At 40.1% G+C, this 18,017-nt stretch overlaps 1 protein-coding gene across 3 annotated transcripts in view; it reads left to right on the forward strand.

Annotated features, from left to right (window-relative positions):
• FBXL17 (F-box and leucine rich repeat protein 17) overlaps positions 1–17,364 on the forward strand; it is a 403,072-nt gene extending 385,708 nt beyond the window's left edge. Inside the window, exon 9 of one of the 3 annotated variants that reach the window (XM_089779302.1) lies at positions 14,451–17,364. In XM_089779302.1, the coding sequence (XP_089635428.1) occupies positions 14,451–14,588 (138 nt within the window). In that variant the 3' untranslated portion in view covers positions 14,589–17,364. The remainder of the gene's footprint in view (positions 1–14,450) is intronic. The other 2 variants (XM_089779301.1, XM_075932049.2) reach the window with 2 other exon arrangements.
• The last annotated feature ends 653 nt before the right edge of the window (positions 17,365–18,017 follow it).

The raw sequence follows: 18,017 nt of genomic DNA on the forward strand, positions 1-18,017 counted from the left end.
TTTTGTTTGTGAATCATTACAAAGAAACTTCATTAGAAAGTCTCCTTTGATGTGTGCATTTTGAGGGTATGTCAGTTTTAGGGCCTTAATATCCAGTTGTTTGTAATGCTATCCCAGCAGCTCTATGCTGCTTTGGCATTTCAGTCATGTGATTTCCAAATATATTTTCTGGCACATTGTAACAAATAAGGTTTTCAGACCCCAACACTCAGGCTATGTCTGCACTCGCGGTTTCTTGCGCAAGAAGTCTTGCGCAAGAAAATGTCCACACTGCCATGTGCGCGCTGTGCTTTTGCGCAAAAGCTTCCATGGCAGTGTGGATGCTCTCTTGTGCAAGAAAGCTCCAACGGCCATTTTAGTCATAGGGCTTTCTTGCGCAAGAAATCCCTGCCTAGCATCCACACTGCCCTCTTACGCAAGAGCTCCTGCACAAGATGGCTTACACCTGTCAAAAAAGAGCATAGCTCTTGCGCAAGAAGCCCTTTCTTATCACGCCATACTGGAAATTTCCTTGAGCAAGAAAGGGCAGACAGTGTAGACGCTCTGCGGATTCTTGCACAAGAACGGCCATACTTGCGCAAGAAGCCGTGAGTGTAGACATAGCCTTACTGTTTAGGATTTGAGCCAGACATTAACCTTTAGATTGGCACTCCTTACTTGCAATTTCTAGCAGCGTATAACTATGTCAGGGATGTATGCAAAGTCTTCAGCTTTCTAGTTTACTTTTTGCAAACATGATATTTAAATTTGTACCCCTGAATTGTCTATGAGCTGACACAGTAGATTTCCTACAAAGTAGTTATTCCACTTCTTAAAAACAAAAAACAAAAAAACCACCAACAGGATTCAAACTAAGATAAATCTCACAAACTGGGTATCGTTAAATTAACCCATTTAGTGATGGGACTCATTTTTTAATAATTTTCTTCTAACACCCTTATCATGGTTTGTATTATGGCAATCTGAATCCTACCTTTCCTGAAAAGCTCTTGAATGATAGCTAGGAAATATTAAATGAAAATGACATTAATTTTCCTGATTGACAGTTTGGTTAGTTGGACTATCGGTCATAATAACCTTCACTCAGAGGCTGTGAGTTTCCTACCACAGCTTTTCACAACTCGGGATTCTTTGTGAAGTCTTCTGGTGTTATTTGAAATGGCTGTCAGAAATGTTTGCTGCATTTTAACACTAGCATTTATTGAAAAAATACAGAATTGGCATTTGAAAACCTGCCCCCAATAATAGTGACAGGGCTTAGTTCAGAGGCGGACAGTAATTTTTAAAAGAGAGCCACTTCACAAATTTCTGAAGTGGCCCCAGGCCACCCCAGAATGGGCGAGGCCTTCGGTGGGAGGGATGGGGGCAGGAGCTCGTGCTCCCCACCTACAGACCCTGATTGGCCTGGGGGTGAGGGAGTGCATGAAGTCTTTTTCCCCCACCCCCAATGCCTAGAGAGAATCGCTAGCTGTTTTAAAACAGCTGGCAGTTCTCTCTAGTTGCCACAGCGTGAGGAGACTTCATGTGCTCCCTCTGCCCCCAGGCCAATCAGGGCTTAGGGCGGGGGAGCACATGAAGTCATTGCCCCCTGCCCTTGTCCCCACCCTGCCAGGGATGCACAGCAGCTAGAGAGAACCATGTGCCCCTGGTGGGGAGAGGAGACTTTGTGCGCTATCCCTGCCCCCAGGCTCTGATTGACCTGGAGGTAGGGGAGCGGCAGGGAGGCCACAGGCTGGATCCACTGGCTTGGTGAGTTGGATCCAGCCCATAGAGGATGTCTTGTCCACCCCTGACTTAGTACCTCCAGTCTGATACTGAAGTGAAGTTAAATGGACAGAGTGCACCAATTTCATTCATTAAATTCCCCATAGCCTTGGCTCTTTCCAAGCTTTTTGTTTTTAAGAAATTTAAGTTGCTTTGCAACACAATATTTCTGAGACCATGAAACTTATACCAGAGACTTTCTGAGATCTTCTGCAAAATATATTTTCCATCAATACTTTTAGGATATATAAAGTGCCAATCAGAACAAATGACAGAAGAAAAACTTTTTCTGAAATTACAAGAAGCAAAAAAGATCAAGATGAGTGCTAAAAGTGAAAAAGTCTGCTAAGACAGTGGGTTTTTTTTTAAATATAGTTAGGTAATAAGTCACATTTGAAATGAAAATCCTTTATGTGATGAGAGTGCACCACCTGTGTGTTTTTCATAAAGAATATGATTTGTAAAGAAACAGCTTGTGAACAAGGTTGATGCCTCAATGCATAAAAAATGTCCTGCTTTTGTATATATTATTAAGCATGGTGGGCACAACATTTTTCAGTCTTTTATGCATGGTCTGTTACTATTTATCCAGGTTGCTTGAAAATGAACTGAGTGGAAGGAAGATAGGATCTCAGGTGCTAGATGTTTATCCCGGCCAAACCATATATTAATCAATAATAACAACTACAAGAATATAAGGCCATGGCTTAATTTAATACAATTAGCATGGCAATTGGTCTTGCCATTTAAAACAGGTAATAGAAGCTAACTGGAAAGAGATCAAAATCCCTGATAAATTACTTCCACTCTATAAAAATCATTTTGAGGATTGAAATTATGGTTTGATCTTGAAAACTGCAAAATCTGTTTTTTTCCCACATTTAAAAAAAAGTCTGTAGCACTTATTCTCCCCCTAAATCACTGTAATTTGTTCAAATGACATTACTGCATATTTAAGAAGATTCTCTATTATTGAAGTAACATAAAATGTAGGAGCTTTCATTGATATATCTGTTTATGAATAATGAGAGCGACAGGGTGGGTGAGGTAATATGAATAATGAAGATATCAGATGCATAAGACCAATGAGCCCTATTAGAATGAAATTACAGCAATCCTCCCTCCCTTGATAAAGACTCCACTGTCTTTTTAAGTATTCATTTTGCCTTTTGATTTTCAATATGAGCATTTTAAAAGACACAGCAATACATGGTTCTTTTTTTTTTTGTTAGCTAACTGGAATAGCTTACCCATTAAATGCATGAGTGAAAGTGTGTGCTAAAATGCAAGGAAAGAGAATTTAAGCTAACTGTATGCTATTGTGTCTTTAGTTTAACTGTTTCATTTCCAAAACATGGTCAGATTTTAGACAGTAAAGTTCAACAGTGGGATACAGTAAGGACTCAGTCCTTCAAACACTTACTACAGGGGCATGCACAAGTCACTCATCTACTTACTTTAGTAAAAACCAAGGGCCTGATCCAGTTTTCATTTCAGCCATCAGAAAGATCATTCATGTCAATGTGATCAGGCCTAAATCCTATTGATAAGAGTATGACTCTTTTTTCCATTTTTCAGCCATTTTTCCAGAAAAAACTACACTTACGTCCACCCTGCTATTCCATTCTTTCGACAGAAAGTCAAAAGAAAACAGGGTTTTTTCCGACACCGGTAAACCTCTTTCTATGAGGAAGATGCCTTTTTCCGATAAATCTTTTTCAGAAAAAGGCATGTGTGGACACGGAAGAAAGTGTTTTTTCGAAAGAAGAGGCCTCCAGGAAAAAGCACTGGTACCCTGTTGGCCACTCCATCCAACTGAAATGCGAGAGAGCATCCAGTCAACGTGGACACTATCTTTCAAAAAAGCATATCGCTTTTGCTGTGTAGATGCTGTCTTTCGAAAAAAGTTTTTATGGAAGATCCCTTCCAGAAAAGCTTCTTCCGAAAGAAGCTTTCAGTCTAGACATAACCTAAGTGTTTGCAGGATCAAGCCACTGGGGAGGGAAACGTCAATATAATCTAACCAATATTATGTATGGAACACAAAAAGTAAGAGAATACTTCCTAAAAGTATTGTCCTGGTAACTTTTCAATTGTGTATGTTAACTGTGAAGTTTTTAAATGATGTTTCCACTTACTTTAAAATGTCTCCCAATGTATTAAGTGTTATAGTGATGTGCTGACGAAACAGAGGAGATACCTTTGATAATCTATAGTTTTTCATAAAGCAAAGTGGCCACCACTATTATTATCAGTATGAAAATTTCAAGGAGGTTGAAAGAAGGTCTTTCATTTATAAATAAATACTATTGTTTTATTTGACAGTCATCTCTTATGAAATAGTTTTCTAAATAATTCCAGTTCATCTCATGAAGTAGGTTTTATCCACAAAAGCTTATGCCCAATACATCTGTTAGTCTCTGAGGTGCCACAGGACTCCTCTTTTTTTTTTTTTTTTTTTTTTTTTTGAAGATACAGACTAACACAGTTATTCCTCTGAGACTTTTCTAAATAAGAACAAAACAGTCTATGGAGTACTTTCTATAATATTTTCAAGATTTTTACTCTCAAGTGCGGTACAATCTATGTTTAGAAGCAATTAGTTACTATGTTTTAAAAATACAAAAACGAACAACCAAAGACTTCTCTTACAAAATGACAAAAGGAAAGGGCTCCTAATGTTCCTTAAGATTTGAGAATGAAACATCTTTATAATTTATGGAAATATAATACTTGATATGGCAGGAGACATAGGAGATAATGGTTAGCACAGTGAGCTTTGGGAGCTATGTACACTACCGAAAACTGAAATTGATTATTTTGTTAATTTGGAATAACCATTCTCCTCTCCAAGAGACCACAGTGATTGTTTGAGGCAATAGCATCCACATGCATGAGCAACTTCTCAACAAAGCCTTTGTCCCTGAAGGGTTGTGCATCTCTGTCTGAGCTGAAAAAAAATAGGAAAAAGGAGACACATATTCCAAAAGTAAATTTGCTGCAGCTTCTCAGTAGGAGTTTCATGATGTCAGTTCATTTTCTGAAGCCTCAAAATGTGCTTGAGCTAATTATTATGGGATTTGTGTAATTCATTTGTTTCATTTTAGAGCACAAAAATATCAGACATGTTTATACATAGTTTCTATCCCTCTCTCCTTTTCCTATCCAAACATAACTGGGAAATAAATTGCTATGGTCTTTGCACTACAAAATTAAGTGGTCTGATTGTCATGAAAGTCATGTTACATCAGTATTTTAGAGGAGACAGGATTTGTCAATTGCGTCAATCATCAACTTACTACCATATTGATTTTGAAAAAGAAATACATCATTTAACCAAAATTCATTCTTTGTGTAAACCATTAGGGAATTTTTTCAGACTGTAGAATGTTGTACTAATATAGTTAATGCTGTTATTTTATTATTAAAGTAGTCCTAAGCAAAGGTTCTGCTTTTGGGCATTAGGGCAGTATTTTAAACTCTGTGGAATGTATCTGCCTTAACTGATCAAATGCATAGCACTTCACACAAAACGATTCCAGAAATCTTTCATTTTGTTGTGGCTATAGGCAACAGTTATAATTGAGCCACTTGAGAATGTTAGTCATTCGACTATTAGCTAGGGGAAAAAAAATCAAACATTTGTTATTAAATATACTTTAAAAAACATTGAATTGAGGAAACAATAAACTAAAGCTGGAAAAGAGAGAAAATGAGTGAATAAACTTAACTACTCCATAACTCCATTTGCTCTGAATTTTGGATTCCATCTTTAATACATGGGAGAGGTTGTGGGTGTGTGAAATATGTCTAACAAAAGCTAGTTCATGATTCAATAATCAAAGCTTTTTCTATACTTTTAGTGTGGCTTTATGGCATATATCTAGCCCTGGTATAAAGACAAACTTCCCTCTAAGTCACAACATGGAAAAGTGGGTTTCCATACTATACCATTGAGCATGCAGAGAGAAAGCTGCATTTACCATATACCCTGATGGTCTCAAAACAAAAAGAAGCCTCTGAAGTAACCAAAACTTTACAGTATGTAGCAGGACCCTTTTGGACCCAGTCTATTTGCAATGCATACAGTAGTGATCTCTAAAAAAAAAAAATACATTTTCTTTTTCATGATATTGTATTGTTTGATGCTAATGTTCACCTGTTAAAATAGCTCAAAATTACTTACAAAAAAGAAATATTTTAAAAGAATTGATCCACTGGATATTTATAGTGTAAATTCTGTTTTCCTGAGCTCTAGGTATTAAATAGAGCTTAAGAACATTATAAAATTTAGGTAGGTAAATACTACTTTGGAAAAAAAAAAAGGTATTCAGTCGAATTAGATGACTGTAAATATGTCTAATCTGCTGGTGACCTGACACTGGAGCCAATGGGAGATGAAACCTGAAAGGGAAGAGCTCCTAACATCAGTGCTCCCCCACTGTGGGTATGTCTATAATTCAGCGTTTTTCCAGGAAAACTAAACTTACATCCATACTGCTAATGCATTCTTTTGACAGAAAGCAAAGAAACAGAGGGGATTTTCTGACAGCGGTAAACTTCTTTCTGTGAGGAAGAAGCCTTTTTCTCAACATGCTTTTTCAGAAAAAGACGTATGTGGAAGCACAAGAGGGTGTTTTTTCGAAAGAAGTGGCCTCCAGGAAATAACAGGTGCCCTGGTGGCAACTCCATCCAAAGTAATCAGAACTCTATCTATAGTTCCTGTCTGCTGGCAGCTCTTAAGCTGCAGGCACCCAGGACAAGCTTTGTGGGAGGAAGCCAGTCTTGAGAGCTGCACCTGACCACGCGGCTCTCCCTGCCACGCAAATTCTGAGCTATGGACCAGCCCCAAGCCCTCTAAGACCCTTCTGACTCTCACAGGGAGCACCACCAGGGCTCCTAGGACCCAGCCAGGGGCAGCAAATGCCATGCACCCTCCTGGTCCAGGGTGCAGATCCTGTCCCTCCTCGAATTGTGGGGGGGAGGAGGAGTTCCTGCAGGATCTCTGCCCCCAGTGAAGAAATATGGACATCTATGGCCAGATGGTTAAGGCTCTGGCCAAGAGGGGACACCCCCCTGGTCATTGGAACAGGTCCGGAGTAAGATGAAGGAGCTCCAACAGGGCTACACGAGGGCCAGAAAGCGTAGCAGTCACTCTGGGGCAGAACCCCACTCCTGCCCCTACTTCCAGCAGCTCCACCAAATCCTGGGAGATGGTAAAGCCCTTTCCCCACCCATGGTGGTGGACTTGGGGCTTGAGAGGCCCATTGTTGCCAGCCCAGAATTCCTGGAGGAGGAGGACAAACAGCAAGCAGCTGCAGGAGGAGGAAGACATGGCCAATACGGTCACCATCACCCTCAAGCCGGTACCCCAGGGCCTGGACATGTCGCAGACATCCTCTGAGAACAGGGAAGGACTATCAGGCAGGTTCTCTTAGTTTTACACACACATGAGGCGGGTGTAGAGAATTGGGTGAGATCATCACTTGGCCCCTGGGGAGAATGCCCTCCCACCATCCGCCAATACTGGAAGCAGGCTGTGCACAAGGGCACACCCATGACCCCATACAGACTGAGGAGTGCTGCACATGACACACAGGCATGCCCACCCACGTGAGGCACCAACCTCTCCCACAGACAGCACTTCTAGGCGCAGATGTGTGTGCAGGCCCTAGGGAAGGCCAGATTGCTCCAGGCCCCTCTCCCACCCATGGGATCCCACTATCCCTGCTTGTCCATGAGACGGGGGAGGGGAAGCAGGAAGTGTGGTCCCCTGGGCACCTCGCGGCCCCTGTGAGGCAGGGCCCGCTGTGCAGGCTACACATGGCCTTGCTCCTGGGACCTCCCCATCCTGTGGCCTGAGGGCTGTTGGTTGCAGCTCACAGAGGAGGGCACGGCCTCAGGGACAGTGTCTGTATGGATAACTGATCTCCTCTCCCTCTTTATTCTTCACAACTGGATCAGCCGTCATAGATGGGCAGTCACCACCAGCCAAGGCATCCGCCCAACCCCAAGGGAGCTGCAAGTGCATGAGGATCCAGGAGGACCTCATGAGGCAGCACATGGCCATCCTACACTACATACAACAAACCCAGAGGGTCCAGGAGGACGCCGAGTGGTGAAACCACATGTAGGACCAGCTTGTGTGGCAGGACAAAAACGTGTGTGCCATCATCCATGAAATGATGGCATACCCAACTCTTGTCCCTGCTATGCCCATTCCCCCACCCCTTGCTCCCCATGCTATGCCCATGCCTCCTCTTCCTGTCTATGCCTCCTGCCCCCCTCGCCATTCCTGACCCCACTCCAGCTCCCGCCTCTTGCCCACCTCCCTGTTGTCCCAGGCCCCACCCAACCCCAAGTTCAACGAGGTCCCCGTACCCAAGGTGGCACTTCCAGCCACACCGCACACCAATCCCATCCCTGAGCCGCCCTCTTCCCTCCTGCTGCAGGTTCTCAGCCCCTTTCCTCCCCAGGTTATTTTATTAAAAGAAAAAACAACGTTTATTTTGTTCAAATCAAGACAGGTGTGTTTATTGAGAGTTCAGGGAAGGGAGGGGTTGTGGTGGGAAAGGGATAGTGGAGCAAGGCACAGGCCCCTAGTGGGGAAGCCCTGGGAAGAGTTACTGGGGTCATTGAGAGATATTCTCCATCAGGGCCTCCCAGATGCACACCCCCAACTGATAGGCCTGGCGGATGGCAGCTGTGCGCAGCTGCTGAAAGGCTGCTCCATTCCCAGCCAGTCTCTGCCCCCCACCCTGGTAGGAAGACATCCCCCTTCCTCTCCACAGTGTTGTGGAGGACACAACTCGTGGAGACCACCTCAGGAATGTTGTGGCCCCCCACATCGAGGAAGGTCAGGAGGTGGGCATTGAATTGGTCCCTGCTGGGGTCCAGGTGGTGAGTGTACAGCTTCATAAGCCACGGCATGAGGAGGTAGGCCGTGTGCCCCACGATGCACAGTGGCATCTGCATGTCCTCAACCCCAAAGTTGTGCTGGGGGAAGAATGTGCCCGCCTCCAGCTTCTGGTAGGGACTGGAGTTTCTAAATACATGGGCGTCATGCACCCTGCCTGACCACCCGATGAAAATGTCAGTAAACTGTCCATGGTGGTCGACCAGGGCCTGCAGCACCATCAAGAAATAGCCCTGGTGGTTGATGTAATGGGCTGCACGGTGATGTGGTGAGCGGATTGAGATGTGGGTTCCATCAATTGCTCCCCTGCAGTTGGGGAACCCCAGGGTGGCAAATCCTGTAAGGATCAGGTTCAGGTCTTCCAGGCGGATGACCCAGGATGTAGTTGATGGTCCTTACCACCTGCAGAAGGAGACAAAGAAACACACAAAACAGAGAATGAGAAGGAGTGCTTGAGCCCTTGAGAGGTGCCGCCTCCCTCCCCTCTGAAACACCTAAGGAGCTACCCCCTATGAGATCCCCCCCAACAGCAGGGGTGTATGAGGGCGGGACGGCACAACCCCCAGAAGACGGGGCTTCCTGCCCACCCCAAACCTCCCCGCACCACTTTCCCTAGGGTCCCCCACAAACCATCACAAATCATCCCAGGGCTTATCCCTGCACAGAGGTTATAGGTTTGACACTAACGTGGTATAGATGGTCTTGTCACTATCCCCACTACCGCTCGCTCTTGGCAAATGTTGCTCACTGTCTCACTGAAAATCTTTTAGATTCAGTTGATTATATTTCAACTGCAGCTTCTCATTTCACTGGAGAAGGGGCTTAAATCAAAATTGATTCTCTTGGATATAAATATGATCTATTTGACTCACTTTTTCTTGAGGGCAATATGGAGACAGCAGGGGATAAAAAAATAGAAAAAATTCCCTGATATAGAAGTTAAAGAATATAGTATTAAAACTCTCTCTGGAGTCCAGTATAGAACACTGCCTGAAGCATTCCAAAAAAAAAAAAAAAACCTGACACACTTTTGAGAATTACTGAAAATCTAACGATGTGCAGCTTTTGGATTTTCTTTGAGACCTGTATGGGAAGGATCTGCCTGAATTTACTATTCATTTCTTAAGTTCTTTTGTGCTTTTAACCCTCATTTTCTGCTGTTAATGGCCTATCAAATCACTGATCTTGATTTTAGGAGCAAAGACTGTGTTTTCCTTACGTGTAGATCACACCTCTTACATTGTATGTGCTAATGAAATACAAATAAATGATAATGTATTAGATAATCTAATTGATTTAGCTTCAGCTAGTAGCCTTTCTTTTGACATTTCAATTGATGGAGATTAATGAAAATTGGTTGGAGAAAAAAATATTTAATTTAACATGAAGATGTCAACATTCCTGTTTTTCCCTCAGTGTCCAGTATCATGCAGGCTGGAAGGGGGTTTCTATTTCCAAACAAATTGCATCTTATAAAAGATACAGACGCTTATTTTTTTATGGTGTTAGTGATGAAAATACTTGTTGGTATCTTAATCTTTACATTACAGGACCTGATGACACGGACCAAATTACTGATATTTTTCTGATTTAGCTATTACCTCCTTTTGGACAATGTTCTTTGAGTATGACATTGAACCTTTACCACTGCTGATGATTTAGTATCTGATTTGGTCTGAGTTTTTCTGGTGAGAAACAGCAAGATTTCCATTTGGTTTCAGAGAGAATAGACTAAGGCCTTATTTTTCAAATAGTTTTTTCTCATCCTAGAACTTACGTTGGTTTTTATAATATGTGGAATTTTCTTTACCATTTTTACTGAAATGTTAATTAGATTCATTTGTGTAATATAAATTTGAAATGTTTATGATTATTTTTATTAACATGAATTTGAAAAGTGTTTAACAGCCAAACATTTAACTACATAAACAATCATAATTTATCATGAAACTTGGGGAAAAATTCTCCTCTGGCATAAGAGTAAGTGTGCCAGTTTTCACGCACAAAGTGGTTTCTTACAAGAAATAAGATAAAACTTAACTGCAGCAACTAATGAGTGATATGTAGAATCTGAGTAATAAAATTAAGATTTTCAAATGACCTTAAAACAAATGTCTAGAAATCCTCTTGACAGCCCTGGAAACTAGTGTGTCTAACAATTTTTATGCATATTTCATGGAAAGATTGGTTATTTACTACTTGTTCTTTCTTTCATAGTATTTTTGTCTATCCCCTACATGCTCAGCTTTATCTTGTAGGCCAACTACATGCTGAGACCTTTTGTGCTTCAGCATGCCCCTTGGCTCCATTATCTTCAACAACTGTGTATTCCGTAGACTGTACATTTGGTTAGCCTTCAGTTTCACTCCCTCCCAAGTGGTCCTGTTAAGGTGTTCTCGGCCCATTTGGTAACCACAGTTGCTAACAAGCTTGTGTGTCTTTCTTCTGCTTATAAGATACTAGATTTACCCACCATTGCCAAGGTCCTTAACTCAATTAATTTTTGTTTTTCTTCATTTAAGTCATTGCTCTGAGGTAGGGCAGGGATGAGGGGGTTCAGGATACAGAACTATCCTAACTTTGTTGCTGCTGCAGCTTGGGGCCAGATAAGAAGCATCACTCCACAGCAACTGAAGCTCTCGTGGACACAGCCGGGGAAGGGTACATGTCCCCTAGTCTAGGTTCATCTGCCCCCTGCGCTCTCCAGACAGTGAGGCATGGAGCAAACTGTGCACTTTACCCTTGATTCCTTGACAAAGAGGAACAGCCAGCAATGTTCCCATACAAATCTGCTCTCCCTAAAGGGTATCTGTGGTGGGAGGCTCAGGGCTGGGGCAATCCCAAAAGAGGTGGAGCACACCCCAGCCAGCCCCTCTCACCTTCCTGGTGATTCTGTCTCTTTTTTGTATGGTTTTATGTGTCCCCATATGAATTGGGAGTGTGGTGAAGCCACACACACACACACACACACACACACACACACACACACACACACACACACACACACACACACACACACACACACACACACACACACACACACACACACACACACACACACCCTACCTCTCTCTTGCTTTAAGTTATGATAAGAGGAAGCTGCATACTAACTATCGTGGCCCTTGCTCTTACCATTTAGGAAGACTTCTTGAACAAACAAATGGACAGACAGACTCGCACACTTGCTTACAAACTCTCTCAACTGTAGAGTAGATTCCTATATTGTGGCAAAAAAAAAAAAAAAAGCCAGCAAACATAACTGCCTGTAAAAATACATATGTCATTAATGACTTAAGAGCTAAGTGTTTTTTTAGAGATTCATTGATTTTTAATGCTGGAAGAAACAGTTACATCATCTAATCTGATCTGTGTATCATAAACATTATTTTTCACTGAGTTACGCCTGTAATTAGCCCAATAATTTGTTTTTGATAAAGTATGTTTTCCAGAAAAACATTGATAGGGAGACATAAAAAGATGGATACCCCTCCAGTTTGTGGTTACATATTCCAACTGTCTAATTTGAATGTGTCTGTTTTCTATCACATTGAAATCTATTTGTACAATTATATGCATTGCCATTTAAACCTTAACAATGACATCTCGTAAGAAACCCCAACTACCTTGTGAGCGAGCACAATAAGATCCACACATTTTAAAGAAAGCTTAATGGATGAATGTAAACTCTGCTTCCTTGGTACCCATCTAGGAACATCAAAATGGCTGACTTGCCTTTCTAATCGTCTTCATTCCGGCTATTAACTGTAATATAATTTGGGGGTTTTAATCTGGTAATGTGGGTTTAGTATTCCAGAGAGGGAGGTGAGAGATAATAACATGATAGATTCTGTAACTTTATCTTGGCTCTCTGCAGAAAATCTGAAAGGTATTAGCGGAAGTAAAAGGCTCTGTTGACTGTTCTAAAAAGAACAAAATCTTAACAAACACACTTATACGGGCTCTACTTCCTAGAAGCATTTCTGCTGAATGTTGCTGTTAGTTTAAAAGTTTGTATTCACCTGTGAGCATTGAATATTTTGAAGGTCTTGTGCTACCTTTCATTTAATTGGGATTTATTAAAAGATGCTTCTTGTTTTTCAGCACCCACAGTTATTACTTTTACATGATAGTTTACCAAGAGTACAGGGCTTCCATTTTTTCTGTGTTTATGGAAGAGAAGTTGAACCACTTTTCTATCCATGTCAGCCTTCAATAGATGAATCTTCCAATGAAGATTGAGTGTTTCTATTATCAAAGCAGAAAAACTGGAGATGAAACTCTTCATTTATCCCTGACAGAGAGTGCAATCCCTGTTCGGTCTGTACTGTCCCCGGTATAGTTCTTTGGATTTGGAAGGGGGGGAGGAATATGATTAGATGCTGTAGTCATTATGCTTTAAATATTCCGAGAAGGATTTCAGTGATGATAAGAAACATCATTTTTGCCTAGATTGTTGGATACTAGAAGAGAAAAGTGGGTAATTGTATAACTGGTATATCCTGCCAGTGTAGGCTGCTCCATATTTAAATGAAATATTGATGCATTTAAAAATGCCGAAGTGTTCAATAAAGATTTCAGAGAAAGCTACCTAAAAGTTGTGGTTCTTAGGTTAATCTTTTATTTATCTAAAGGATGAAGGAAGCTGTCTACTTCTGTGATATGAACTGCAATCAGCTTAAAAATAATTGACAAATTAATCCCCTCACAGCACTGCAATTGTAAAGGTGTTAGGTTTAATTAGGCCTGTCTGATTGCCTTGTCTAATCAAGAATAAAGGTGGTATCTTTGATGGTTAAGGTCTAGCGGGGACATCCCTGACCTGCCAGTCTTGTACATTTTAATTATTGATTCATACCATTTCAGACTGCCTCACCATGGACCTTAGTTCTGTGTTACCTTCACACTGAAAGGCAAAAAGCAGAAGCTGCCACCAGAGATATATGTAGAGCTGTGGGCGCTTATATTTTTGAGGACTCTTTAACCTTTGGAAGTGCTGACCCGTATTACAAGATGATGTTCATGTTCAATAAAAATGGTTTGCGCCTTATGTAATCAGATGATTTTTATGCTCTTCATTAACAGATTCCCTTACTCTTATTCACATTATCTCCCTATGAGGTAATCCATTTCAATAGTGCTAGTTGAGGAGTTACTACTTGTCAGGGTACCAGAATCATGCCCAAAGTTGTTTTTATTTCTCTTCTGAACACTTACTGTCCATTTTTCATTTTTCTGTCACCAGGAAAATCTTGCACTTGGTAAGCTTTCTGTCTTTCTGGTAGAGTTTGAATGGTTACTTGTCTGTGAAAAGACTCTTAATGAAGGTGTTTGTCACTCTAGCCAGGGTACTTGAGAACTAATCTTTGATTCTTTGCTATTTTGCCTCCCCTTACTGTCCAAGCTAGTGGCACATGGGATCTTAGAAGGTTTTGATTTGTTTTATTTGAAAAGAAAAGATTTGTGTTTGACTTTCCTTATGCTTTTTCACTACCAACAATGGTATTAATGTATGGCTTGCATTTTTTTGCCATGACAAAGCCATGCTTTTTTTATTTTTGTCATAAAAAATAATACTTGGTTTATAATTTGAATTTCATGAATATAACTAAGGGTCCAGTGCTGAAAGCCCTTCCTGCATAAAGAAAACTTGCAGGATGAGTCATGTAGCTTCCTATTTGGGAATCCAAACATTGATATGTTTCTTGTCGTCCATATTAGGTTGCATGTTTTATTTGCTTTGTGTGAGTTAGTGTCTTTTCTTTGCTTGTAGGTGAATGAAGCAACAGTGGAACAGCTAGTGCAGCAATATCCACACATAACCTTCAGTACTGTACTGCAGGATTGCAAGAGGACCTTGGAACGGGCTTATCAAATGGGCTGGACACCCAGTATGTCTACTGCCTCCTAACATCCTATATGATATTACAGTTCAACTGATGCATTCAGCAGGTCTAATGGGGACAGCAGATTGTGGCTCTACTGTGTGGCAGGAATATTTTAAACCTTTTATGTTTTTAAATCTCATTTTGCTTTTTGTGAAATATATGTTTAAGAGTCCATTCTAAATAGGTTTATTTTATTTTAAAGTTTTAAAATTAATGTTTTTAAAGGGGTCTTGTGTCCCTCCTGGAAATTTTGGAACAGAAACTGGACTCTCTAATTGTAGCTAGACTCATGTAACTGTTCTGAATATTAATTGTTGTCTTAAAAATCTGCAAATCCCCAAAGACATAGAAGAGGGCTCATAACCTTTCATGATGCAATATAATTGTGAGTTTACACTAGTTACAGTAAAATGGAGTTAACTATACACTGACTTTGATGTACTGTAAAACTATGTACGAATGTTGAAAACAAATCTTTAGAAATGCATTGTATCTTTTTGTATGCATAAACACAATGTAAAATCCTTTGGCTGATTTCCTGAAGTGGATTCCTAGTTCTGTGGATGGCTTGAGTTATATTTGATATTAAGCCTGTTTTCTTTTGTTCTGTTCCTTTGCCTCAGTCATGCGTGTTTCGTTTAGTTTGTAAGTAGTAACTCAGTGCTAGTATCAGTGTAACTGATCAGCATAGGTCTCTGCTGAAACTGGGAGCTAAACTTAATCCATATGATTACCTAGACTGACACCACCCATATGTTTTAGGATGCATGGTAATATAAGAATCCACAAATAGTTGTGATTTTCTTCTAATTACACAAAATCATTATTTTGAAATTCATTTTTGAATGGAAACCTTAATAAATGATGGTAACTATTGAATGGTAGTAGACAATCTTACTTGTTTTATGTTGTAGAACAGCAGAAGTGATTTTTCCTTAGTCATGTAGGAGATGTATAGATTTCTCAGTTTTTGCACCTTGCCATTTTTGTAATAGGTGAGCTAACAGCGCTTTATTTTACCATAAGTAACTAATGAGGTCAAATGCTGCATAGAAGACACCAGCTATAAGGGAAATAAGATATAAGGCCATGTTTATATGAAACAGTGATATTATTTCATTTTTTTAATTAAACTTTCTGAATGAACTTGTTTCCTTTCACGGAGCTGTCATGTTACCAAATTCTGAAATTTCAAAAAAAAAAAAGGAAAATCTAATACATAAAAGTCACAATACTGATTTTCCCCATTGTAGTGTGTGGTTGCTAATGTACTTGCAAGCCAAGGCTGTGCCATAGCTGAACTCAGTGGTACTCCATGTGGGTGCAAGGGTACAACTACATGCATCACTTTGCAGGATCAAGGCCTTACTCTAGAAGAGAATAATTGCTCTGGAGGAAAAATTCTTCTGGCATCCTCTAAATTATATATTTTAAGCATTTTACTCGTATGCTTTTCATATTTTTCCTCCAACTACAGATGGCAATTGTATACCTGTTTTTTAATCCAAAACTGATTTATAAGGCAATACATGCAGAAAAAAGCTTTAGTGAATACATAAAAATTTAATTTTCTATATGTGTCACAAGAGTTAAATTTGACAAGTGTTGACAAGTGAACATTGCAACTTCAGTTTGAAGTTGCATTAACCTTTAGAATGTTGCAATTTGGTTAAAGGATGATTCTTTGAGGTATATAGCACTGCATATTTGCTCTTTAAAGGTTATGCTGTTTTAATCCAAAATATCAACTGCTCACGTTTTGGATGATGAGTTGCCATTATTGTCAAAGTGTTTTGCTAAGCCAGATGAACTGATACAACATAACCCGGAGAACATTTTTAATATGTCCATGCAATTCTGCCAAAACTGTATTCCAGTCTCACCGCATTAATTTTTGAAAACAACAGGAAAAAGTAATTCCAGTGACAGTTGTTAAATATTTTCTTATTAGACATTTCAAAATGAGGCTGACACATTTATCTGGAAAAATTATAAAGTAGAGTTTTGCTTGGAATGTGATAAATACATGTGAATGTGTATTAAGCTGGGCTTTTTATCTACTCCAAAATGGCAACAATATTTTAAGAATAAAGTCAGTGAATGATATTGCAGATCTAGTGTAGAACTTTAGTCATTTCTCTTTAATGTCTTTTTATGAGTGCAACAGACAATTCACACAGTTTGTAAGTTTCTATTTTTCCGTGAAAGGTTTGACCTTGCGATGAGTTGCAATAAAAGAGAGAAACAAAATATTGTGTCTTGCGTGTGGTTATATAGACACTAACTCTATTTAAGTATTTAAGTCCCCGCGATGTAGGATTTTTCACTTATACATTTGTTAATGTATTTTCCAGTCTAGTTTTAAATAACCCAAGCAATGAGGCATTCACCATTGGAAGATTATTGCACCCTCTACTTGATCTCACTGTGAAGATAGCCAAGTTGTATGTTACCTTCCTTATTCCATTAATCATACCTACATGTAGCTACTTAAATAATTCCTCTTCATCTTTGGTATTTACAACTTTCAGATGTTTGCAGACTGTTATCATATTATCATGTCTCAGTATTCATTGTGTGACCAAATTATACTCATTTAGCTCTTTTAATTCCCCCTCAGTAAATCAGTAATACCTAGATACTACAATGATAGGGGTATGATTTGAAAGACACATGACCTTGTTCTTTGCTACCCTTTTCTAAACACACTCTAGAAAAAAGCTTTCACTGCTTCTTTATCCCTCCTGCTATTCCTTTCCATGTCTTCAAAATGCAAAACTGCTTGCAGTAAAATCCAGACAACTTTCAAGCCGGATTGACTAGGTTTCTTCAATCCCATTTTATATCCTGTGTTTTTTTATTTCTTCAAGACAGCCTAATAACTTGCTGGCACCTGTCATGCAGACACTTTATTCTCTCTCTTTCCTAACTCTTTCAAAATCGTCATTTACTGCTCACTATTTATATATAGTCTGAGACCTTTAACCAATTTATACGAGTCCGAGACCTTTAACCTGCCTTAACTCCACCATCTCATTATCTACAATGACTCACTGCCCCAAGCTATTCACCCACAAACATACATGGAGTTTATTTTTCTCTATTATGAAAGCTACTAGAGACTCCTGTCAAGGATCAGGGCCCTGTTGTGATTAACTCTCAAAGTACATATTACAAATATAGACCTTAACCCTGAAGAATTGATAGTCAATAGAGAGTTTTCCAACAGAGAACCCTAGGTACACAAATCCTAAGGAACCAGCTTTACTTTAAATCACTCACTAATTCCAGAATTTAATTCTTCTGTAATCTCCTTTGAATCACTCCCTTTTGCAAGGGTTGTATAACCATTTCTCTTCTCAGCACCCCCACCACCCTGGGAAAAGAAAGAAAGTGTGCGCACGTGCGCATGCACATGCCTTTTTGCCTTCCCCATTTAGAGAAGTTCTGTG

Source organism: Pelodiscus sinensis, chromosome 6 (assembly GCF_052426305.1).
Source record: "Pelodiscus sinensis isolate ZL-2025 chromosome 6, ASM5242630v1, whole genome shotgun sequence".
NCBI classification, from domain to species: domain Eukaryota; kingdom Metazoa; phylum Chordata; order Testudines; family Trionychidae; genus Pelodiscus; species Pelodiscus sinensis.